The sequence below is a fragment of the Lissotriton vulgaris genome, chromosome 11 (genome assembly GCF_964263255.1).
Source record: "Lissotriton vulgaris chromosome 11, aLisVul1.2, whole genome shotgun sequence".
Taxonomy (NCBI): Eukaryota; Metazoa; Chordata; class Amphibia; order Caudata; family Salamandridae; genus Lissotriton; species Lissotriton vulgaris.
In genome coordinates this window covers 1,103,740,263-1,103,766,448 of record NC_141699.1, presented here as the reverse complement: position 1 = coordinate 1,103,766,448, position 26,186 = coordinate 1,103,740,263, and the positions used below count along the sequence as shown (strand labels likewise).

Genomic DNA, 26,186 nt, shown 5'->3' with positions numbered 1-26,186 from the left:
GTGCCCTAGACAGGTTGTGCTCTGCTCTCCACCTCTCCTCCCAAGCCCCATCTTAAACAAGCATTTTCAATGCAATCGGTCTCGCATATGCGAGAGTTTGAGCTATTGGCATTGTAAATGCCAACAGCCTAAACTCCCGAAAATGCGAGACCTATTGCATTGAAAATACTTTTTTGTTGTCGAAGCCCCCATGCCGCACTTTCATGTGCATGAAGGCCGCGTCCCTTTCTTTAAAAAAGCTGTGTCTAACAAAAGGTGTGCGGCCGCTATTAAAGTGAAACCGCAGCATGGCGGCTTTTACAAAAAAACATCTGTTACCAATCAATAAAACTCTCCTAAATATGAGACCTATGGAATTGCAAAGAAGCGGCCGCCATTGTCCTGGCTGCTTGGAAAGTGAAAGCACGCATGGCGCTCTGCATATAAGGAGAGCACGCCGTGCCTGCAGTAGGGCAAAAGCCATTAAAGAAAATAGTGCGTACAGATAAAATAAAACATACCATGCTGCAACACAAGTAAAAGGGCCAGTCCTCAAGGGAGGTTACGAATGAAGACAAGGCGGTACTAAGGAGGGACTAACAAGCCTATTAACGAATCAGAAGACAGCATTTACAGAGGACAACAACACAAGCCAAAGAAAAATATGGGCGGAGAGTGGGCGGAGCTTCAAATCCTTAACTCAATACAGCATGCCTTGTAGACCAGAGGGTGTGCTGCCCCAGGCTCGACCTAAAAATAAAAATTCAACGGGTCGCTGAGGTTGCCGCTGACGCCCTGGGGTGTTTTCATGCTCCTTAATGGCCATTGCTTGCCTGCAGCTGTCAGAGACGGCTGCTATTTCCAGCTTACCTTCCTTGGTTCCTCACCGGCTGACCATGTGAAGGCAGCTGAAATCTTGCGACACACAGTGGCACCGTGTGAGTTGGCAGGTCTGAAGATACCACCCCCAACTCACAACCCCTTTACTTTAGGGTTCAACTGACCTTTTACCCATAGAAGAGTTTCTAATTAGAACACTCCTATATGTAGTCATCACAACCAAAGCAAAATTAATTCTGATTATACAAATTGTGGAAAGATGAAAGGCTCAATCAACTCTGCAACCTTCTGATCTCACACTGACCTCAGCAGTGAACACCCAACCGCCTGAGTTGTTGAAACAAATTCCCATGAGTAATTCTCCTTTTCAGTCCAAAGTTATGAGACTGTTATCCCACAGTTCCAACAGGAATATATTCTCAGAAATGCAGCTTGCATCACATACGAGTGGAGCAATCCCGGAGCACTGGTCAGTCAGTTCTCTGGAGTCACCAGCTGAGATGGAGGGGGTGAGGCAGAGGCAGCCTGCCTTGCTAGACCCCCTCATGTGACTCCCGTTCCAGGTACACACCCTGGCCAATGTTTCCTCTGAGTATTTTTGTCTGTGTGCAACAACTCTGTCCTCTATGCACAGTTTTCATCATTGTGCACAGACTCGAAAGAATAGTGGTGGGTCAGTGTGTCAGTGACAGTGGTGAGACAGCTGGAACACTTTTGGGATGTTGTCACTGAGGGGTGCTGTGCTGGAAGAGGTAAAAGGCTAACAAGGAAAAGCCCAAATGGTTATTAGAAAAATAAACTGTCAATAAAATAGGTATGTTCACTGCTGCTTCTCCCAAGGACCTGGCTGTGAAACAAGTGCCTTCTTTTGGACAAAATCACCTGTCTGCACTGTGCACAGATCCAATATTTACAGACATGCCCAAGCTCTGCACATAATGTGGGATTTGCTTTTCAGTAGTGGGTTCAGTTCACACCACTGCTGCCTGGTTAAGTAACCATAGGTATTAAGGCGCAGATTTATGAAGGGCTTGCGCCACGTTTACGCCGCCGTTGCGTGACGCAACGGCACGGAAACGTGGCGCATCCCTGCGCCCTAGTTACAACGTGACGCATCTAGGAGATGCGTCACGTTGTACAGCACTGCGCCATGAGGAGGCGTTCCTGTGCAGGGGGGGCGTTCCTGCGCAGGAACGCCTCCTGAAAGTGGCTGAGTGAAATCTATGAGATTTCACTCAGTCACTTTCAGGGCAATGCTGCGTCAAAACCCTGCGCCTGCTTGAAGCAGGCGTAAGGCTTGAGGCAGCATTGAAAGAATAGGCCCCCCCAGAGCATTGCTGGAGCTGCGTCGCGCTTGCGACGCAACTCTAGCAATGCGTCACATTTCCGGCACAGATGCGTCACGCATCTGTGCCGTTTTTGCCCCTTGGTGCGCCGCATCATAAATGCTGCGCACCATGGGTGGTGTAGCTGTGGCGCACTGTGGCGCATGTTAACTGGCGCATCCCGAGGGATGCGCCAGTTAACATAAATCTGCCCCTAAATGTGTAACAAACTTATCCAGTCATAAACATGTTCGCCTGATGCTCAGTTGTCCTGGAGAGCGCTCTCTCGTAATCATTCCTGTGAAGAAACAAACTCCTGACAGAAGTGAGAGCCAGCCTCACCCCCCCAGTGGGAAGACCCCCAAACAGGGCGCTTTTCTTCAGCGTCCATTGTCTTGAATCCTGAATAAAGCTTCAGTGAGAAGTAGACATAATATTCAATCAATCAATCAAATAGGGGTTTATATAGCGCACTACTCATCCATGAGGGTCTTATGGCGCTAGGGGGAGGGGAAGAAGACGGCTCCAGATCATACGAAGAGCCAAGTTTTGAGGTGCTTCCTGAACGTGTACATGGTTGGGGAGCGTCTGATATTCACCGGGAGTTTGTTCCAGGTCTTTGCAATGACGTATGAGAAATCTCTTCCTCCGGTCTTGTTTATATGGATGCGGGGGACCTCTGCCAGGCCGAGGTCGGCGGACCAGAGGTTTCTCTTGGGTGCGTGGAAGGAGATTCTCTCGTTGAGGTATTTGGGTCCAATGTTGTTGAGGGCTTTATAGGTGTGGGTGAGGAGTTTGAAAGTGACTCTTTTCTCGATGGGGAGCCAGTGAAGGCTGCGTAGGTGTTGGGTCATGTGCTCATGCCGTGGAGGTCCGAGTACGAGTCTGGTTGCGGTCTGGTTGCGGTCTGGCTGCGGTCTGCTGCGGTCTGCTGTCTTTTTTTACACAACCACAGTTTATTGTTTTAAAAACAAGAAGGGACAACACAGAGGACACAGAGCCATCACAATGAAGCCGCTTGCCAGTGAAATCCAGGAACTCATGCTCCTGGACCATGAAATGGCCACCACATCCCCCAAACTTTCTAGCGCTTCTGAGGACAACCCCTAGACATGTATATCAGCGCTTCTTGCTTTGCGCATCAGTCCATTGCCACCTGCCGACGGCCCATGGATGGGGGATCAGAGACTGCCACTGTTTGTGATGTCCTTGTTGGCGACCATAGCTTCAATTCCAAAAAAGCTGCTGTGCCCTCAACTTCACCCAAAGTCTTCTACAAAACCCCATAATGCAACTCATGGAGATGGCTCCATTTTACCCCAGAAAACCTTAAGAGAGCTGTGAATATATGTGGCCTGTAATGTGCATTGGCATTCCCATACCATGTGGACAAAGTGCTCTGTCCCTCTGGGCAACTGAAGAAACAGGTGCAGATAATGTATTTGCCCACCACAGTCTCATGGGTTTAAGGTAGGTCCTGTGTCAGTGGCATAGCTAGGCCTTTTGCTGCCCGTGGCAGTCCCAGTCTATGCTGCCCCGCGGCGAGCGTAAGAGAGTCGAAGGGGGGTGCTGCCGAACTAATCCTGCGTTTGAAGTGCAGTCGCAGGTAAGAAAGGGGGAGGCCGCCGCCTCCAAAACTTGTGCCACACTGGGCCGGACCGCCCACCCACCCTTTGTTACGCCACTGCCCTATGTCAGTATTTAAGCTGAATGAGTAGGAGCCGTGAAGTCATAAGCCGTACCCCTGGGGACATACAAGCATCTCTCCAGCAGGAATCTTCTAATGTGCCCAGCTGTTTCTCTCATTGGGCCCTCAAGTTTGAAAAGAGGCCAAGGGAGTTAATCCCCATGGTCTGTTAGACCTGGGGTATACCCAGTCGTGGCTTGCATGAGTTGCGGGTGGGGGAGGGTAAACTCCTACCTCTGCCAGTGCACCTCAGTCCTCCTGCAGCATCTGACCCTCCGCAACACCCATGGACCTCCTCCTTGACGCAGAGTGAGGCAAGGCAGCGCCTCACTCCATATCTATGAGGCCATGGAGAGGCAGGCAGGGAGGCTTTGTGTCGCCTTATTGATGTGATCGAGAGGCCGGCATCACCAAAGCCTCCTGTAAATAAGTCCATAAATAGACAGATCACTGGGAGCCGAGCCGCGGCACACGCCTCAACCCGTAAACAAGCACAGAATGGGCTGGGTCGGTTCAAGCCTTACTTCCAGAAAGACAGGTACCAGATGGAGAGTAGAAATGGGAAATGACCTCACAAACATGAACACCATGGGCAGCATTGAGAGGACAGGCGTGCACCGCAGCCGAGTGCATCCACGTCCATTGTGCCACATGTGGACAGTTGTGCTTTTTTTATCCACAATTGCTTTACAAATGGGAACTTTTCAATCAAATATTTATAAAGGGAAGTACAAAATTAAGAGTCCCATGAGCCCCAGAATGCAGACTCATTTTCATTAGGAAGTCAGGACAAGCTGAAAGCTGTGTCCTTTGAGAAAGAGAGAGAGATGTGCCTGTGGGTCCATGAACACAGCTTTGCCGAATGTGCAGACATTCATCCTCCAAGGTTATACAATCAGTCAGTGACGTTTAGAACAGTTGAGCCTCAGACTGCATAAAGTGCAGCTGAGTGATGCTCTTGAAATCCTGCTCAGGGGCTCAGATTTAAACTATAGCGTTCTTGGTCAATCTTTGTAACACTTAAGTGGGAATATCCAAACCATTATTTAGTAATTTCCCACACATACCTTTTAACCATGTCAGGCTGACCACTGAATAAAGTTTTTGTGTGGTACACCACCTTGACATTTTTAACCTACACTTTTTCACATCACTGTCACGAAAAAACCAGCTCGGCAGTATTCTGGCGTTGTAGCACACCAGGGAGGCATTCGGCTTCTCCTGGTGGGCCCGATGATGAAGCATGTCACCACCCAGGGTGGTGAGTGAGGGCTTCCTTATAAACTCTAATGTGATTTATTAAGGTCTATTTTTTCCTCTGCATTTGTGCACACATATTCGCTACATACGACACTCTTTTGTTGTTTGACTGAGACTCCAATCTTTGTAACAGACATGACAGTGTGAGCCCGGCTGACTACAAAGATGAAGGTACTCATGCCTAACCAAGGCCACAAGTTTTAAAAGAAGAAGACGATGCTCTGTCTGCAGCGATGAACTGACAGGTCTGTGCTCCTTCTCTTGTTCCCCACTTTGTGATAATGTCTTAGGATGGGGTGGGACGGGGAGGGGAGAGCTTGCACTTTCCAATGAGGGCTTCTGCAACACTCACCCAGGCTCTGCCTGAAATACAAACTATCATATTGTATTTTAGTTTCTCTTCAGGCAGAGTCCAGAGGATGCCAGCTTACTGCACAGTTGAACAAACAAGGGGGCCAGGCCCAACAGACAGACCCAGGTAGGGCCATTTATAAATGCAAAAACAAGGGGAAACCTGGTATCCTACTTAATTTAAATACAACAACCACACTATATTCCTTTAGTGGTGGGGTTATTTATTCACCCTATTTTTTCAATAATTCTATTTCGTTTTGTGTAAGGAACTCACATCCTTATAGAAAAACACATATCAAATGACATACACAATGTATACAACATTTAAAACATTCACCACAAATAACACTGACATTTATTTAACATCATGAACATAAATATAACACAAAACCAATGTATCATATATGTTCAAAAAGACACCACTGTATTTTCTTTGGCGTTCCTACAACTCAGTCCATTATTTCCTGAATTATGCGTGCATCTATATCAAATTTGGCATCTTTAAGTTGACATTGCCGACGCGTTTCAAGCCGCACAGATTTCTCAATGGGATCTCATCAGGGCTCCTTAGTAACAACACATTGGGAAGATCTCCCATTTTTTGTCTCTTAACCAATTCTGCATGCCTGAACAGCTCTCTATATTAGGCAGTGGGGAAACTGATGTGAGTCCTTAAGTGATTATACTGAAGATAATGAGGCAACTGTTTTAGAAGAGTCACTTCGGAGTTCAACCCAAATCTTAGTTATCTGTCCTGCATGAGGCGTTTAGCTGACGCTTCTCCATGAACCTCCCCTTTCCTTAAAAACCCTTGCATTTTCGGACTCGCTTTTTTTCACGGACCTCACTCGTTCAGCTATTCCGCACTGCTGCGTCTGTTGACAACGGAAGTGTTGAACACTTCCGTTGTCAACTAACTAACTAACTAACTAACTAAGTCTTCTCAAACAGTTGCCTTATTATCATCAGTGTAATCACTTAACCCACTGTGGTGCTTGGGGGGGGGGGGTCGCGCGGCACCGCCATGCTTGTGATGGAACTACTCCATCACAAGCCACATGACTAAATGGTTCCGTCATGGCTCCGCCCACTCACTAATTCGCCTGCACAGGCGTGGGCAGAGCAGCCGCGGCATGACAGAACGACTCCGTCATGAGCACAGCGCGCCCGTGGCTGGTGATGGAGTGGCTGAGTCACAAGCATGTTAGGGGTTAAGGACTCACATCAGTTTCCCTACTGCCTAATATAGAGGCCATGCATAGTGGAAGGTTGGCCACAGGGGCTGGCCTGTGGCAAGGTCCTGTGGCCAACCCCTCAAATACAGCCAACCCCACACCACATATGACCTCCGGCTGCACACAGCAACAGGTTAGTCCTGTATCCAGCCAAACCCAACACCACCAGGCCTTTTGGCCAACCCACAATGGCAGCTGACCCATGAAGGGGGCATGTATCCCCCCTCCCCTTGCCAAATTCAGTCACTAGGACCATATCCCCTGTGGCTGGCCACATTTTCTTAGGGAAGGAGGGAGGTATGTGGCCATCTCCCTGGGCCAAGTTTCTCCCTGGGGACCCCATCCCCTGGGGTCCTTTGCTGTATTTATGGAGAAAGAGGACACGCAGCCCTGCTCCCCGGGCTGATTTTGGCCACAAGGACCACATCTCCCTGGGCCAGGATATATTTTAAATGGGGAGGGGGCACATTGCCCCCTTTCCCACGCCAATTTGGCCCCAGGGACCCCACCACCCATGGTCTAGTCAATTGATAAGGGGAGAGGAGGCCATATGAACCCCCTCACTAGGATGATTTTAGTCCTGGGGACCCATCCCCCATGGCCCTGCCAATAAGGGGTACAAGCCCTATGCACATACTTGGCTCAGAAGGGAGGCCATGTGGGCCAAAATCATCCTAGAAGGGCCAGTGGCACACTTCCTTTTTTCTTATAAGGTTAGGCCCCAGAAGATTGGGTCCCCAGGGCACAAACCAGCCCAAAAGTGGGGACACACAGCCCCTCCCCCTTTTTAAAAGGGGCCTTGCCCCAGGGGATGGTGTCCCAGGTATGAAATCAGCCCTCAACAGCCCTCCTCTCTGTCCTGTACATCGGTAGACCCCTGGGGATGGAGTCCCAGGGGATAAAATTGGACTGTGTGGGTAGGCTGTGTGAACCTCTGCACTTTGATTTTGTTGACTGGGCCCCAGGGAATGGGCTCACTGGGACCAAAAGTGGCCTAGGGAGGGTGGCCATGTGCACTCTCCTCCCCACTATATAATAATTTAAATCACCCCTTGGGAAGTGGCCCATCTGAGGGTCTGGTAAGAACAAGCATGGTTATCAATAGGTAGGTACAGTCAGTATGTAGTTTTCATAGAGCGAGCTCCTTTGTTCTGCCAATAATTTTGGCGTCAATTGATGAATCCTTGCAAAATTTTAAAAACTAGTTTGACGCTTTTTCAGCTACTGTCTTGAAAGTTTTGGGGTGATCTGTTAAGCAGGGGCCAAGGAAAAGGAGGCGGTCCCAAAACAGCGCCTTGAGACCCTAGCGGGTGAGTAGCGCTGATTGATTGATTCAAAACACATTTTTCCCATGTTATTTTCCCTGGAAAATTTCAGGCAGGTTACAGCCCGAACTGCTGTATGGACTCGGCTTGAACTGAGTCATTAAAAAAACATTTTAAAAAAAGAAAGAAGGGGGGTAGGGTAAAAACACTCGGAACCCCTAGGCCTCTTTTGGGGGTGGGGGTTCCCCAGAAACCCCACAGAGCCAAAAAACATTTTTTTTACATTTTCAGCAGAATATATGGATCCAGCTGAAAATCAAAACAAAAAATGAAAGTGTGGACTCCTGCGCCTCACTGGTTATTGGCCCCCGGGTTGAGTAGGTCCTGGGGATATTCTGATAAAAAAGGAGGGGGGCGTGGCCCCGTGGGCCATCCTCTTGGGGATGCTTATTGCCCCAAGAACAACCACAGTTGGACCCCCCAGGCCTGGGGGACCACCACCTCGCTGGGGCTACATGCATAACATAAATCGGTGGGGGGGGGGGCTTGGACTCTTTGAGCCCCGTGGACCACCAGCTCCTGAGGGTTGATTAGAAAAAAAAGCGGGGATTGCCGTCTCTGCAACCCCCGTGCCCTTGGGACCGCAACGTCCCCAGGGAAAAATCTGCAAATAATGTGGGGTCCCCAGCTCGGTGCACCCTAGCCCCAGGTAATGCCACATTCTCAAGCAAAAATAAACATTAATACGGGGGTCCGTATGGCCAACGGGGAAAGCCACCTCCCTGAAGCTGAGATGAAATTTATTTTGGGGCCTCCATCCCACCCCTACAGCCCCGGGGACCAGTTGTATGACAAAGGCATGCATGGCTGAACCACATGTGCATCTACAATGTGGTCCCGACCACAAATGCATCTCAACCACGCATGCCTTTACCACGCAATTTTGTTGCAAAGGCATGATTGGTAAAGGGATATGTGTGGTGAAGACGAATCCCCTCCTCACCATTAGCCCTAAAATCCTATCCCCGCTACCTCGGCCCCAGTCCTGAGGCTTAAAAACTACCCCTCACTGCCCTTAAAACTACCCCTTCCCCTCCTCCCACCCTGAGGCCTAAAACCCTGCCCCCTACCAAAAACTACACCGACCCCCGACCTGAGCCCCAAAACTTACCACTGTGCTGCCCTTAAAACTACTCCTACCCCTTCTTCCGCCTTGAGACCTAACACCTTGCCCCCTTTTAAAAGAAATGACCCGACTCACCCTCCCTGAGCCCTGAATCTGATGCCCGCCCCTAAAAACTCCCTCCCCCACACCCATCCCTCAAACCTACCCAACACCCTTCGTCTGCACAGAGACCTAAGACTCTGCCCCCTTTTTAAAAGACTGCCCCAAACCCTCTACCCTGAACCCTAAAACCGAGTATGACCCACACCCAAACCAGGCCCCATCTCTATTTACATATCCACGCCCAGAGCTTCCTGTTCCAACACTTCCTCTCTCTGCCCATCTGGGACACTAGAGCGATATCTGCCTTAACCTCTTCCATGCTCATGACGAAATCAGTTCGTCATGAGGCACGGTTGAGCTGCACTCATGACGAGCTGAGCTCATCATGACCGTTGGTACGTTCGCATGTGGGGATAATTACCCCGTTGTGCTGAACGTTCAAAAACGGGTGTGGTTGTGACGAGGTCCGCTCATCATGAGTGCAGCTGCACTGTGCCTCAAGATGAGCCGAGCTAGTCGCAAGTACAGCGGCGCGGCGCGCGGCCCCCCTCCCCGCACAGTGGGGGAAAAACACCCCGCAGCGAAGGGGTTAACCACCCCTATGCGTGGTTAAGGCCGATGCGTTGGTCAGAAAAGCGTGGTTATGCGTGTGGGGAAATGGCACACGTGGCACAGCCCGCATTCTGTTGGCCATGTCCCTTTCTCTCTCCATCAGAGACACACACAAACACACTTTCTCTCTCTCACATATACACAATTAGACACACACACACACTCCCTCTCAGACCCACACAAAGCTACACTCTTTCTCTCAATCACACACACACTCTCTGTTTCTTATACACACAAGCACATTCACACACACTCTCACACACATACACCTTCCCTTCCTCTCTCGCTCTATCTTTCTCTCTTTCTCTCTCCCTCTCTCTCTCGCTCTCTCTCTCCCTCTCTAACACTTTCTCTCATGTTTTTCTCTTTCTCTCACCCCCTCTCTCTCTGCTCTCTCTCTCTTTCACTCCCCTCTCTTTCTTTCTCACTATCGTTTTCTCCTATCTCTCTTTCTCTCTCTCTCTCTCTCTCTCTCTCTCTGTCTCTCTCTCTCCCTCTCTTTCTTTCTCACTGTCGTTTTCTCCTATCTCTCTTTCTCTCTCTCTCTCTCTCTCTCTTTCTCTGTCTCTCTGTCTCTCTTTCTTTCTCTCTCTCTCACACACAAGTACTCTCTCTCTCCTTTTCCTCCCCTCTCTTTCTCTCTCTCTCTCTCTTTCTCTCTCTCTCTCTCTCTCAATCTCCTCTCTCTTTCTCTCTGTCTGTCACTCTCTCCATCTCTCTCTCCTCCCTCTCTCTCTCTCTCTCTCTCTCTCCCTCTCTCTCTCTCTCTCTCTCTCTCTTTCTCTCTCTCTCTCTCTCTCTCTCTCTCTCTCTCTCTCTGTCTCTCTCTCTCTCTCCCTCTCTTTCTTTCTCACTGTCGTTTTCTCCTATCTCTCTTTCTCTCTGCCTGTCACACTCTCTCTCTTCTTCTTCTCTCTCCCTCTCTGTCACACACATACATACTCTCTCTTTCTATCTCTCTGTCTCATGCACACTCTCTCTCTCCCTCTCAGTCACACACACACAGGCAGAGCCCAGGGCGCTCCGGACCGGGTCTTCCCTCCATCCCCTCTCTCTCTTTTTCTCTCTGTCACACATACTCTTTCTCTCTATCTCCCTCTCTCTCCCTTCCTCTCTCTCACACACACAGGCAGAGCCCAGGGCGCTCCGGGCCGGGTCTTGCCTCCACCCTCGCTCCACCCCGGGCTTTGCCGGCTGCCGTCCCTCTCAGCCTGGGCTGTCTCTCCATGGCTGGCAGATAGGCTGAGAGGACGCGCTCGCCGGCTGCAGCACCAGCCCCGTGGACAGCTCCCGCAGCAGGGACCAGCGCTGCCCTGACCCGGCCCCTCCGCTCCAGGGGCCCCTCTCGCCTCTCCCTCTCCCAAGGACCGCAGCGCTCCGGCCCAGGACCCCCACCCTCCTCCGCCCCATCCACTGAAGGGGACGAGCCGGTGGCTTCGGATTTTTGCTGCAAGACGCACATTTCCTGCAAGTTCCCGCAACTTCCTGGCACCGCCCGAGGCCGAGGATGGAGAGCAAAGGTAAGGCCCGGGGGCCCGGCCGGGGGTGGAGGGGGGGCACTGCAGTGCTGGCGGGGGGGCCGGGATCGATGCGAGCGCTGGCAGTGCGCTGCGGCAGTGGGAGCGGAGGACGGCCGACGGGATGGGCGGGCACTCAGGCACATATGTCAGGCATGCAGAGTCAGGCACATATGTCAGGCATGCAGAGTCAGCCAAATGTCAGGCATGTAGAACCAGTCAGGCATGCAGTATGTCACATATGTCAGGCATGAAGGGTCAGTCACATATATCAGGCATGCAGTCAGTCACATATGTCAGGCATGCAGGGTCAGTCACATGTCAGGAATTCAGAGTCAGTCTTATATGTCAGGCATGCAGTCAGTCACATGTCACACATGCAGTCAGCCACATGTCAGGCAATCAACCAGGCACATGCAAGGCATGCAGAGCCAGGCACGTATGCCAGACATGCAGTCAGTCACATATGTCAGGCATTCAGAGGCAGTCACAAGTGTCACACATGCAGAGTCAGCCACATGCCTGGCATGCAGCAAGAAATGTCAGACATATAGAGTCAGTCACGTGTCAGGTCAGGCATGCAGTGTCAGCCACATGTCAGGCTGCAGCCAGACACTTGCCTGGCATGCAGAGTCAGTCACATATGTCAGGCGTGCAGAGCCAGACAAATGTCAGGCAATTAGAGTCAGCCACATGCCAGGCATGCAGCCAAACACATGCCAAGCATGCAGAGTCAGTCACATATGGCAGGCATGCAGAGTCCGCAAAGTGTCAGGCATGTAGTCAGCCACATGCCTTGCATTGAGTCAGTCACATGCCAGGCATGTAGTCTGTCACTTGGCAGGCATCCTTTGTTAGTAACCTGTCTGCCATGCACAAGGGAGTCACATGAGAAGCAAGCAGTGCCTGTCACATGTCAGGCATGCAGAGTCAGTCACATGGCAGACATGAAGTCAGATGTCAGCCATGAATAGCGAATCACATGTCAGGTTTGCCGAGTCAGTCTCATCAGTCATGCATAGCCAGTCACCTGCAGCGTCGGTCGCATGCCAGATATACTAAATCAGTCACTTGTCGCACATGCAGAGTCTGTCACATGTCAATCACATGTTAGGTGTGCTGAGTCAGTCATATGTTAGATTTGGCGTGAAGAGTCGTTCATATGTCAGGTACGCTGTATAATGTACATGTGATGTTAGGCTTACAGGGTCGATCACATGTTAGGTCTGCTGAGGCAAACAGATGTTAGGCATATAGATCTAATCATACACAAGCCATGTAGTCAGTCACATTTAACCATGTGTGAGCCCTGCTGAGTCAGTCATTTGGTGGATGTTACTCATACAGAGCTGTGCACACGACAGCCCTGCACAGACTGCTCAATGCCAGGGCGTGAGTGGGTTATCACTGACTCTGCATGGGTGACACTTGGTTCAAATGTCGCTAACCACACGGCTGACGTGGCATGACTTTCCTCTTACACCATATGATAGTTATGCAGGATCAGTCACTTGGCGGGTTTCACTTACACAGAGTCACATTAGTGTGTATCAGTTATACAGTCAGTCACTCGGTGGATATCACTCATGCTGAGTCAGTCACTTTGTGTGTGTCACTCATGCAGAGTCAGTGACTTTGTGGGCGTCACTCATGCAGAGTCAGTCCCTTGGTGGATGTCACTCATGCACAGTCAGTCACTTGGTGGATGTCACTCATGCAGAGCCAGTCACTTTGTGTGTGTCACTCATGCAGAGTCAGTGACTTTGTGGGTGTCACTCATGCAGAGTCAGTCACTTGGTGGATGCCACTCATGCAGAGTCAATCATTTGGTGGATGTCACTCATGCAGAGTCAGTCATTTGGTGGATGTCACTCATGCATCATGCAGAGTCAGTCGTTTGGTGGATGTCACTCATGCAGAGTCAGTCATTTGGTGGATGTCACTCATGCATCATGCAGAGTCAGTCATTTGGTGGATGTCACTCATGCATCATGCAGAGTCAGTCATTTGGTGGATGTCACTCATGCAGAGTCAGTCACTCGGTGGATATCACTCATGCAGAGCCAGTCACTTTGTGTGTGTCACTCATGCAGAGTCAGTGACTTTGTGGGCGTCACTCATGCAGAGTCAGTCACTTGGTGGATGCCACTCATGCAGAGTCAATCATTTGGTGGATGTCACTCATGCAGAGTCAGTCATTTGGTGGATGTCACTCGTGCATCATGCAGAGTCAGTCGTTTGGTGGATGTCACTCATGCAAAGTCAGTCATTTGGTGGATGTCACTCATGCATCATGCAGAGTCAGTCATTTGGTGGATGTCACTCATGCAGAGTCAGTCACTTGGTGGATGTCACTCATGCAGAGTCAGTCATGTGGTAGGTCTTACTCGTACAGAGCTAAGAACATAACAGCTACGCCAGATATACACCGTCAGTCATAGAAGATCCATGCTGAGTCAGTGATATGTCAGTCATGCTGAGTCAGTGATATGTCAATCATGGTGAGTCAGTCAATCTGTGGGTGTCACTCATGCTGAGACATACATTTGGTTAGTGTCCCTCATAAAGAGTCTGGAACATAACAGCTACGCCAGATATACACCGTCAGTCATAGGAGAGCCATGCTGAGTCAGTGATATGTCAGTCATGCTGAGTCAGTGATATGTCAGTCATGCCGAGTCAGTGATATGTCAGTCATGCTGAGTAAGTGATATGTCAGTCATGCTGAGTCAGTGATATGCCAATCATGCTGAGTCAGTGATATGTCAGTCATGCTGAGTCAGTGATATGCCAATCATGCTAAGTCAGTTATATGTCAGTCATGCTGAGTCAGTGATATGGTAGCCATTCTGAGTCGGTGATATGTCAGTCATGCTGAGTAAGTGATATGTCAGTCATGCTGAGTCAGTGATATGCCAATCATGCTGAGTCATTGAAATGTCAGTCATGCTGAGTCAGTGATATGTCAGTCATGCTGAGTCAGTGATATGCCAATCATGCTGAGTCAGTGATATGTCAGTCATGCTGAGTCAGTGATATGCCAATCATGCTAAGTCAGTTATATGTCAGTCATGCTGAGTCAGTGATATGGTAGCCATTCTGAGTCGGTGATATGTCAGTCATGCTGAGTAAGTGATATGTCAGTCATGCTGAGTCAGTGATATGTCAATCATGCTGAGTCATTGAAATGTCAGTCATGCTGAGTCAGTGATATGCTGAGTCAGTGATATGCCAATCATGCTGAGTCAGTGATATGTCAGTCATGCTGAGTCAGTGATATGCCAATCATGCTAAGTCAGTTATATGTCAGTCATGCTGAGTCAGTGATATGATAGCCATTCTGAGTCGGTGATATGTCAGTCATGCTGAGTAAGTGATATGTCAGTCATGCTGAGTCAGTGATATGCCAATCATGCTGAGTCATTGAAATGTCAGTCATGCTGAGTCAGTGATATGTCAGTCAGGCTGAGTCAGTGATATGCCAATCATGCTGAGTCAGTGATATGTCAGTCATGCTGAGTCAGTGATATGGTAGCCATTCTGAGTCGGTGATATGTCAGTCATGCTGAGTCAGTGATATGTCAGTCATGCTGAGTCAGTGATATGCCAATCATGCTGAGTTAGTGATGTCAGTCATGCTGAGTCAGTGATATGACAGTCATGCTGAGTCAGTGATATGGTAGTCGTGCTGAGTCGGTGATATGTCAATCATGCTGGGTCAGTCACTCTGTGGGTGTCACTCATGCCGAGACAGTCATTTGGTTAGTGTCACTCATGAAGAGTCTGGAACATGACAGCTACGCTAGATATACGTCGTCAGTCATAGAAGAGCCATGCTGAGTCAGTGATATGTCAGTCATGCTGAGTCAGTGATATGTCAGTCATGCTGATTCTGTGATATGTCAGTCATGCTGAGACTGTGATATGTCACTCATGCTGAGTCAGTGATGTCACTCATGCTGAGTCTGTAATATGTCACCCATGCTGAGTCTGTGATATGTCACTCATGCTGAGTAAGTGATATGTCACTCATGCTGAGTCAGTCACTCTATGGTTGTCACTCATGCCAAGGCAGTCATGTGGCAGGTGTCACTCGTGTAGAGCCAGGACTATAACAGCTATGCCAGATATACACCGCCAGCCACAAGAGTGACATGCTGAGTCAGCGATATGTCTCTCATGCTGAACCACGTATGTCAGTCACATGCCAGGCTCGCGCAGCCAGCCGCTTTACAGTGCGGCTGGGGAGGCTCCGGTCACACAGCCTGGGGAGTGTTGGGGCTGTGTTTGTGTGTGTGTGGGGGGGGGGGGGGCGGTCGGTACGTGCCATGCAGCGCCTGATATGTCACTCCAGCCCCCCTCAAGGTGGAGGCCTGCATCTCTCCATGTCATGACCGGTGCTTCGAGGCGCTGCCCACATCAGCAGTGCGATGCCCGGGCTGTGAGGGGGAGGGTGCCCTGCTCCTTGGCGTCTGCTCTCTCTGATTGGCATGCCAGGCAGGTGCAGAGTGCCAGGCCCGTGGGCGCGAGCCACCAGCACCCCAATGTCTGCATGGGTTCTAGCGCGCACACGCGGGACATCAAAGCGCTGCAGCAGAGAGGCGCAGTCGGCGCGACATGTCGTGGGGTCGCGATGGGGCACGGCTTCAGGGCAGCAGTGTTTGCGCAGATGGGTATAATACAGTGGGTACCCTGGGCGCGGCTTCAGGGCAGCAGTGTTTGCACAGATGCTTATAATACACGGGGCACCCTGGGCACGGCTTCAGGGCAGCAGTGTTTGCACAGATGATTATAATACACGGGGCACCCTGTGCGCGGCTTCAGGGCAGCAGTGTTTGCACAGATGGGTATAATGCACGGGGCACCCTGGGCACGGCTCTGCTCGTTGAGCAATATTGTCGGACATTTGGTTCTATACATTGCATTCTGGGGTGCAGTAGGCCTTGCACCTGGGCTCTGACACCCCCCCCCCCTCCACCCCCACCCCAGGGCGCTGTCGCCATGTGTGTGTTTATGTCTGCACAGCTCCGTATGAAAACCAAATTGTATGTTTATTGCTAATTATTGGTACAATATCGAGCGTGTAGTAAAATAACTAAATATAAGAGGAGCTTGATATTTAGATCCAAACATAAACACTGTATTACGTAGCACGCGTGTTTATGCCCTGAGCAGTGCATGTACCAGCAAACCTGTATTTATATAATGCGCGGTTTTATCCACAGGATGTGCGTGTGGGAGAGTGTTTGCCTAGCTTTGAATAACCCACAGGCGTGACTGAAGCATGTCTGTAAGGACTCCCACATCTGGCACGGAGATTCGAGCTGCCGAGAATCACATAGATGGAGTGGGGGCGCCGGGATTCATTGTCAAGTCTCCAGGTTGCTATATGGCCACTAGACGTCATCTCACGCACACTAAGAGAGAGAGAGAGAGGGATGTGGCCATCCGGCCTGTTCACCTACACACGCACACGCACACACACACAAACGCACACACAGACACGCACACACAAACGCACCCAGATACGCACGCACGCACGCGCACACAAACACACATCCCTCGACACCGCCATCACTCCCGCAGCCCAGGGTGTAAAACGTCCTTCCTGGATAAAATATTCAAAATACTGCTGAAAACTCTGCTGAAAGACCCCCTGTACTGCCTCCCCGCCCCCCTCCCGTACCAGGCTGCCCCCTCACCCGCGCCGGGATGCCTGGAGACAGAGGAGTGTCTGCCTCCGTCGTGGCCTTTGAAGGTCCCAGTGTTAGCAGCCGTGGACCCCCCTCTCACCTGCATACTGCTGGTCACTCACTGGACCAGGGGCCCTTGTCCAGAAACTGACCCATGTACCAGGTCGTGTGACTCATTTTCTGTGTCTCTGGGGCACTTGGTATTACAGAAGGGGCCACAGACATCCTTTGGTAATGCGCATTGAACCAGTGCTAAACGCGCCCAGGAGCTCTCGTTGGGAGTTCCCCAGTTTGCAGGGGGGGGTGTGGCCCACGGAAACGAAGGAATCGTTTGCCTTTGCGCCTGTGCCCTATTACAGATATGAGGTCGGATGAGAAGAGGCCGTCACAAGGTGCACCGGCTACGCTCCATATAGAGGTGGGGCACTGTCAGCGTGCCCATTGAAAGAGAAGAAAGGAGACGCAAGGCAACCCCAGGCACCCCCGGGCAGTGCAGTAACTCACTGCACTGACTTGCAGGGAGACCTCTGAGCCCCCCCCTTTAAATGTTTGTTGGAGTTACACAGTAAAAGGCAGACTGGAGGCAGGGGCGGCCTTAGGCATGTGCAAGCTGTGCACCTGCACAGGGCCACCAAACCCCAGGGGCCACCACACCAATATATATCCTTAATATAATAATCCTCTGAGGATGGACACATACTTTCGTGGCTGACCCTGGCAGTGATTTGGCAGCCTCCAGCTCTGTTCCACTTCCAAACACCCTGACCTCCCCATCTTGACTGGCCTCCGTGCTCCGCCCCGCCCGGACCCCCTCTCCCGGGGCCCCCTACCTACGCTCCCTGCCCAGGGCCACCATGAGCCTAGAGCCGCCCCTGCTGGAGGCTTCAAACAACCGGTCCACCTTTCACTAATGCACCATTCTCTGCTCAGCCGTAGGTTTGTGTCTGCACTGGTAATCGTGCCCCTTGTTGTGCACAGACTTAAGTGTGCTCCGTGGTCGTAGTGCATTAAAAAATGCATGGGAACTGTGATGCTGCATGCGATGGGGGCGTGACAGTGAGCGTGGGCGCGGGGTCAAACTTGTGGCTGAAAAAACAAAATATTCTGTACTTTTTGGGGTCTTTCACTGTCAGATAGCTGTATAGAAAATAGTGCACAAAGTAAATGAAAAGTAAATAAAACGTACTCCGTGGGAAGTGCTCTACAGTACGTTATGAAACCTCTATCAGTGAACACATTGCAGAGGTTTGTTTGTATCATGAATCTCAAGGTTAGTTCCTCCTTAGCCAAATCAGGGGGTCCCTAGAGGTGCACCTTTTTCGGCTAATAGTCCTGCCGTCGAAAGATCTGAATTTCAGATCTTGATGCCATCACACACCCGTTAGGGGGTCACACTTCATCATGGGGCGCTCCTCGTCAAGCCAGCGCTGCAATGCCTGACGGGCCCGGGGTTCTTTTTCGGAGATCTTTTTGATCTGAAGATGTCATAGAGATGAATGCAAGAGAGGGGGCTACCTAACAGTGTAACTAGTGAAGGGTGGGTCTGGTGATTAAAATAAACTGTGGTTCCCAAAGAACAAGTTTTATGGGGAGTAGGTTCCCGGTCTAGCTAAAATCAGTCATGCTATCATATGGTCATCAAGTACCAGGATAGCGACTCAAAGGGTGTGGTCAACACGTTTCGTGCCCTAGTGCCCCAAAGTAGGGCGGCACTTCATCAGGACTAGAAGGGAAAGTGGTTTGCCCCTGTCTGGGCCTCAGGGTTACCCTCCAGTAAGGGATGACCCAATGTAATTGGCCGGTAATACCGGTCTAATGTTCCACCTAAAAGAGAAGGAGACATAAGATGGAAAGGTACAAACGACAGGTAACTAAAGACCTAAATGCATTGTCACTAAAGGTTTGTTAAAGTGACTTTGTCCAACTGACTAGAGAAAGTAGCAGAGTGTCTGATCACCAGTTCAATGGTGTGATTAATATTCGTTGATCGCATGTTAACAGTTTCACCAAGCTTATACTAAATTTTAAACCTAGGTAATTACTTGTAGTGGTACCATGTAGTGGTCTGTGCCTGTCTCTTGTTATCCATGCGTGAGACCTGGTGTAAAAGACAATTACTGATGTGGTAGTGTCATCCACATCTTTATAGGAGACCGACTTACCTCTATGGAGGTGGGAGGGAGTTCCTTAGGAAGGCTGAGGGTCCCGATCATAGTAGAGAAGAAAACTTTTGGATCAAAATTAGATATAGCCTAACGGCCAAGCCGTTCGACCTGGAATCTGGGGAGCCGGGTTTGAGTCTCGGCAATGATGCTGAACATCCTGTGATTCTGGGCAAATCACCTACTCTCCCTGTGCCTAAGAACAATGAATGTGTCCTCATGTGACACAATTGATGCTATTTAAAGCGCTCTGATACCCGATGCGGGTCAAGTTTGTGCTATACAATACTCTGGTAAAATAAAATTAAAAAATAAAGAAATACCTGCTGGTGTTCTAAACATGTGAAACGGTATATTAGGGTATAGGTGATGGTTACGATGTGACTGCGGAAACACCATCAACGATCAGACACCGTTATTCCCAGCGGTGTTGATTACCGTCTCTTGTGCTGTGTCTGAGGTCAACGCCATGTCACTACGCCGGTCTATTGTGATCTAACGGCAAGCAATCTATTACACTTAGCTCTAGGTCCTTCCCATGATGCTACACAGGCATGTTGTCATCATGTTGCAGGGGCGTGGGCCAGAGAACTTGAGTAAAACTGCTTCGTATGCAGGGGGTGAAGGTGCGTAGACAAAAAAAAATGGGTAACTTCCATCGTTAGCCCGTGATCACCGAGGGGATTGGCAGGTAGTGGAGTAGTCCCAGTGTCAGAATTACAAGTTTAGAGATAAAAAAAGCAATACAAGTTAAAAATTATAAGGGTCTGTTGGAATCCGCTCGAGTGCTCGCATGCTCGGTGAGCATTATCTCAGCATAACTTGGGGGCTATGTTGGCTTTCCAAGGTGTTCGCGCAGTAACAAAGGTTGCGTTAGAAGTTTGACAACGTGCTCTAGAATCTCTTCTCCAAGGAGGTCTGATTATTTGATTAGAGGGAGTATTCTCTGCCTCTCTTGGATCTCAACCAGGGCTCAAGTCAGGGTACCACGCGGGTGGACGGCGTCCCCCCATTTATTTTTCCTGATGTCCCCCCTGCCAAACAGCTGGACATCACTCGTTGGCATCTCTGGGACGAGGAGCTCGGCACGTTTTGTGACTTCACTTCTTGTTGTGACGTCACTTCTGGTGACAGCGTCCCCCCACTTCTTTTTTTACGACGTGTGCCCTGATCTCAACATGATATTAATGAGTGGGGCTTTTATAAAGCTTAATGTATGCAGGCTAGTGATGTCGCGGTGGCCAAGATTACACGGCGTGTCAAACATACAATGTCCCACACAACCCCAGTCCTCATACGCTTACTTTAGGGTGGTCGAGATGGCGGTCAAGGCCAAGTGGAGACCTAGTCTCCACTGACTTCCTGGAACAGCGCACAGAATTAAATCTTGGTGGGTGCAGTGCAGAATAGTGGCTTGTGTATTTTTATTGCTACAAGGTCACAGCCTGTGGCAGAAAGCACCGTGAATATGTAAGGCATTATTTTAAACTTGCATTACACCCAGTGTATTATAGACTCATACAAAATGCGCAGAAATGTTTAAGATAAAATGGTGCTTCCAAAATACAGATTTTTACTAATACCCAGATACACAATTCAACTTTTTTTACATAACTGTAACTTCAACACGTCAGAGGTAGTAAGCCCTAGATAGATACAATTACAATTAAAAGCATGCACTTCATAGCTATGTTGTCAACTCTCTGCACATCCACTAAAAAAGAATAAAGCTTTGTCATCACAAAGGTTTGAGTGATTTGATCAGTTAAAGTCAGTACCGGCTCCTAAGCACCCTTTACATTTGCAGATTACCCTTTACAACTGCAGAATTGACTAGTTCCGCACATATGCATTTCATTCGGCAAGCAGACACCCTGGCAGGAAGGCTTGTTTAGCAGTCTGCCTGGCTTTGGTTTCACCGCACCGGAGGCTCACACTTAATGCTACTTCAGCTGAGGCATTTGAACTATCGGAATTAATCGTCCCAGGTTGGCTGTCTTTTTACAAAGTTAAGTGGAACAGTTTTTCATCAATCAAAAAAGTATGGGGATATCGTGCCCCTCCGATTCCGCCCACTTCGACCACTGAGTAAGGTCCAGAGCACAGAGTTGAACCGTCCGCCACTCCACAGAGCCGAACAGTGCTTCGCAGCACAGCACTCTGTTTCATCTTTACCCGCGTTCATGAAATCCTGAGTAGAATAAAACTGTTGCCAAACTGCAGACATTTCCACAAAAGTGTCATAGTTCGGCAACAGTTTTTAATGCAAATGATTTCATTTGGTTTTAGCTTGAAGAGGAAACAAGCATTTGCAATGCAATAGGTCTCGCATTTTTTTAAAGTTAGAGCTATTGGCGTTGCAATGTAAATGTTTTTAACTTAAGAAGCATGAGGAAAATATGCACCAGTACACACAAGAGAAGGGGGGAGGGTATGGACTAACCTATCCCGAAGCCCCCGTCAGCACTTAGTACACCAAAAGGAGTAGGAAGTAATACAAAATGTTGTCACTGTAAGTGCTAAGACTTCCCTCACTCACACAGATGAGTGACATGCTTCATCCTTCAAAACTTTATTCCTGGATCTTCCGGCCAGGGTTAAAAAATGTGAGGGATGGTGGTGAGTGGGAGATCCTATGTGCTCCTAGCACCCCTCCCTTACTGCCAGGTTGTCAACATGTTTCGGCCATTAGTCAAATTCAGGAAGGAGCATATCTCCTAAAATATAGAGTTTTAGACAGAGCAATACTTCAGAGTTAGTTTTAAATCACCCTACACTGCAGTTTCACTACCGTCGTTTCCAGTCTTTGTATAGTTATTTTGTGTCGTATGGTCTTCCCCCACCCCATTGCTCCACCATATGTGTGGCCACGCTGGGGTGTTTTTGTAAGCAGCCCAATGATGAAGCATGTCATACATATGTGTGAGTGAGGGCAGTATTAGAACATACAGCATGTGCCATCACACAATACATTTTAGGAGATATGCACCTTCCTGAAACTGCCGAAGTGATGTATTTTTGTTTTAACAGACAGACGGATGGGGAGGCAACAAGAAAACCCTGGTGCATAGAGCGTATGGGTGCAGCTGTGCAAGCACTGATCTCACATTTTTGGAGTGGTTACAATTGCGAAACTATAGGGGGTGAGTGGGCGGGACTGGAGAAAGGTGCCTACACCATAGCGCATTCATGAGTGCCCCTATTTGAAAAACAACGACGCACAACAGCGCATTAAATGTGAGAGAGTGTATGATAATGTTGCTACAGCAACTTTTTCCCCATGTATTTGCTGAATCTGCAGGTAATAGCGATTAGTGTTGTGCATATCACTTTAAACACTCTCCAAGCATGAAGCGCGGAAGCTCACCAAAAGAGCGGAGGGAGTCTTTTTATAAGAGAAAGTGCGGCGTCCCGTACCTAGACTGTGTTGGCAATTAAAAGTTAAGGGTTGTAGTTGCTTAAAGATAAAGCAACTAATTTCAAACATTTACCAAGCATGAAACGCAGCGGGTGGCCGTAAAGCAGGGAGGGAGTGTCTTTAACCCCTTCGATGCTGATTACGAGCTCAGCTCGTCATCAGCCTCGGTGGTCGTGTGCGGATGACGAGCTGAGCTCGTCATCTAACGCGGCTTTTAGAAAAAAGCCACGAAGCGGAAAAATAACCGCCGCAGCGATGCGGTTAAAAAAGAAAGTGTGGCGTCTAATATTGGTCGCCGCACTTGAGCCTGGAAAATAGTGTGGGTTGGTAAGCTGGAGAGCTTGTAGTGGCTGCAAATAAAAGAGAAGAAAACCACATGGTTGCCATGTTTTATTGGTAAAGCATGGCTTTTTGTGGTGACCAGGGCATTGCGCATGCATGAGTGCCATGCCATGCAAAACAAAGACATACAGTCACCTAAAGCAAGTCATGTAAAAGTGTTAGCAAGTATGAAGTGCTGTGGTTGGCCATGAAGCATCATAGTGCTGCGTTGTGCAAATCTAATAGGCGTGGGGTCGCTTAAAGAGACACCAACTTATTTTAAATTCTAACAAAGCATAAAGCGCAGCAGCCGGCCAGGAAGCTGTGAGGGGAAGTAGCGTCTTTAAAAGTTAAATCGCAGCATCCATAATTTGGCGAAGCGCAGAGTCAGTAATCGGGTGGTTTGGGGAGTGGAAGAGCCTGTCATGCCTACAACAAACAGCAGCTAGGAGAAAGTCATTTAGGAAAATAGTGCTCACAAACTGTAAATAAAACATACTAAGTAACAAGAAATGTAACAGGGGCAGTCCTTATGTGAGGTTACAACGGGAGAAATGGAGGTACTTAGGAGGGAGGAGAAAAGCAGGTACTAAGTAGGGACTACTAAACAAATTAACCAATGAAAAGAAACCATTTCCAAAAGACAGGCAAAGGAGCCAATACAATACGTGGGTGGGAAATGGGCGGAGCTTAAAGCACATAACCTGAACACAGCATGTCTCGAAGAGGCAGCACAAGCACTGCCTGGGCGAGACCGGAAAAAGGCACACACAGCCCATCGTAATGGAATGTTTTGTAGCCCGGCATTGCCTAGTCGGAGGGTGAATTTCTGCTCCCTCTCTGTGACCAGGTGGGGGGCTTGATGGGCTTCCTTCCTTTCCCAAGGGCAGGTGGTTTACTTTCCGCCACCAAATCCTGTCAGAGGCCAGAAAGCGGGATGGGATGGGGTGTTTGTTACCCTTTCTGCCCTACCTAGTGGCAGTATGGTCATTTGCAAACCAGTCTCTGCTTTGCCAAAGACATCCACCCTACCTTGCTCACAGCAGGGGGTGTTGGTTGCCCTTGCTCTGATTTGGCTTTGCCCAAAAGCAATGCAAGGACAGCACTGGGGTCCCCACCAGCTCCCACCCCCCCCCCCCTAGGATGGTGAAATGGTGGAGTCAACAGACGGCATGTGCAGCTGACACCCACTTTTGGGGCCCTGTTTGTAATTGCTGTCCCCGACCGCCTTCACCCCTATTTTTATGAAGGCGAACAAAGACGGGGGGAGCGGATCTGACTGCGTGCCCTGTCCAGAGGTGCAGTTAGCTGCCCCTGCCCTTCGGGATCTACAACATCTAGTGGGACAAGGAGTACTGTCCACCCAACTTTTTCAATAGCAACATTGTACTGGGGTAGCTGTAAGCTTTCTCAACATGTGTTTTTTACCCAGCTAGAATCCCCTCAGCCATTTGGCAAGGGGTCCTGCGGCCAGCAGAAATCAGACGAGAAGTGTGTGTGTGTGTGGAAAAGGGGACAGGCTAGAAGACATCCCCTTCTTCCTGTGGGCAAAGTGGGGGAAGGGTGTAGGATAATTTTGTTTAACCATAACTATTTTCTTGTTTTGAAAAATTAATTGTTTCACACATTTGTCAATTAAATTGAATTCTAATTTCACAGATTGCTCATCTTCATTATTCATCTCAATAGGAGTTTCTCAATAGGCATCGATTAAACGTCATATTTGTAATTCTTTCAACATACTATCAGTATAAATGTTAGAAATATATTCATTATTTGTTCTGTGCACTTCCATCCACCACATTCAAATACATCATATAACAGGCTTTCTTGTTAAATCGATGTATATATATATATATATATCAACGGTTATCCATGAACAAGGTCTTTGTAAGACCGAAACGCGTTGTGCTATTGTTGGTCTTGACTCACATGGTTTTTGAAAAATAAAAAGAAGGAATATGAGCGACCCGTGAGTGTGACTGAACGTTTCTTTTGAAGAAATATGGTATGTATACATATATATATTACCTACTGGCAGTCGCCAGTAGGTAGTTATAGTTAGGATTTTTTTCAATGCAAAATCTCAAAATTCTATTGCGAATAACTTTGGCTCCGGTTGACGAATCTGCCTGAAAATTTCCTCAAATTTGCCTTGCGGAGCTTCGGTCCTTCCTTGAAAGTTTGGGGGGATTCGTGAAGTGGGGGCTGAGATAAAAGGGGGGTCCCAAAACGTGTTTTCCCCATGTTAATTTCCATAGGGCGGTCGAACTCACTTTTAGCCCGAACGGCTGAATGGATTTCCACCAAACTTGGCAACATTGTAGGGACTGGTAGCCCGATGTGCCTTTGCTATGTCTCAAGATATGTGCTCCAGTGGATTTTGAGTAATTTAGGTTAAAAAAAATATATATATCTATAGCCGCGCTCCGGTACGCGCACCGGGGAGCTCTTCGGGCACGCTACGCGACTTGCGCGCGGAAAGCTGTTTGGCTCTCGGGTGTCTGTCAACATTCCAAACAGTCCGGAGCGGCCACCATCTTGTGTCTCGGTAGGATCGAGACACAAGAGGCGGCAAAAACAAAGGGGGAAATGACCAAAAGGGGGCAGAGTAGACCCCTAGGTTTGATGTGGGGGCCATATAAGGTTTTTCGATTTGCGCGGTTTCACACCAGTTATAGTTAGCTGGAAATTTTACTGACATAAAACCATTGAAATTCCCACGTTATAGTTAGTTGGACTCACTATAACTTGCGCGCCTGCAATGCACTGCTGATGACGTCACATATTACATCACTCATGACATGGTCAGTGACATCACTCATGACATCACTCATGACATCATCCTTGTGACAGACTGACAGACCTCCTTTCAGTGTAATGTAACCCTTGAAACACATATTCAAAAATAGAAACTAACATTTTCAAAAAATAGAGATACCCATACCAGTTACAACAACCAATTCAGTAATTCCACCATCTATATACACATCCACTCATTCACCAACAATTCTATATAGTCACTCATACATATACTCCCTCATCATATGTAGTGATACACCTATACATCCTGTTACAGACCCACAGTCATCTAAAAGTTACTCACAGACATACTCACACATGCAAATAAACTTTTGAACATCCATTTATTTGCATATACAACTATACACACACTACCACCTTACTTCTAAGGAAACTTACACATACTTACTCTCTTAAACAATCACTTATAGAAACACATACTTATTTAAACAGGAACTCTTACAATCTCTCACTCTCACATATACTCA

At 48.8% G+C, this 26,186-nt stretch overlaps 1 protein-coding gene across 3 annotated transcripts in view; it reads left to right on the top strand.

Annotated features, from left to right (window-relative positions):
- Positions 1–26,186, top strand: part of FGF12 (fibroblast growth factor 12) — a 740,173-nt gene that overhangs the window by 5,635 nt on the left and 708,352 nt on the right. Inside the window, exon 1 of one of the 3 annotated variants that reach the window (XM_086944639.1) lies at positions 11,004–11,305. The exons of the other annotated variants lie outside the window; for them this stretch is intronic. Within the exon in view, the coding sequence (XP_086800765.1) occupies positions 11,293–11,305 (13 nt within the window). The 5' untranslated portion in view covers positions 11,004–11,292. Of the gene's footprint in view, positions 1–11,003; positions 11,306–26,186 lie in introns of those variants that run through there. 3 annotated transcript variants of the gene reach the window in all.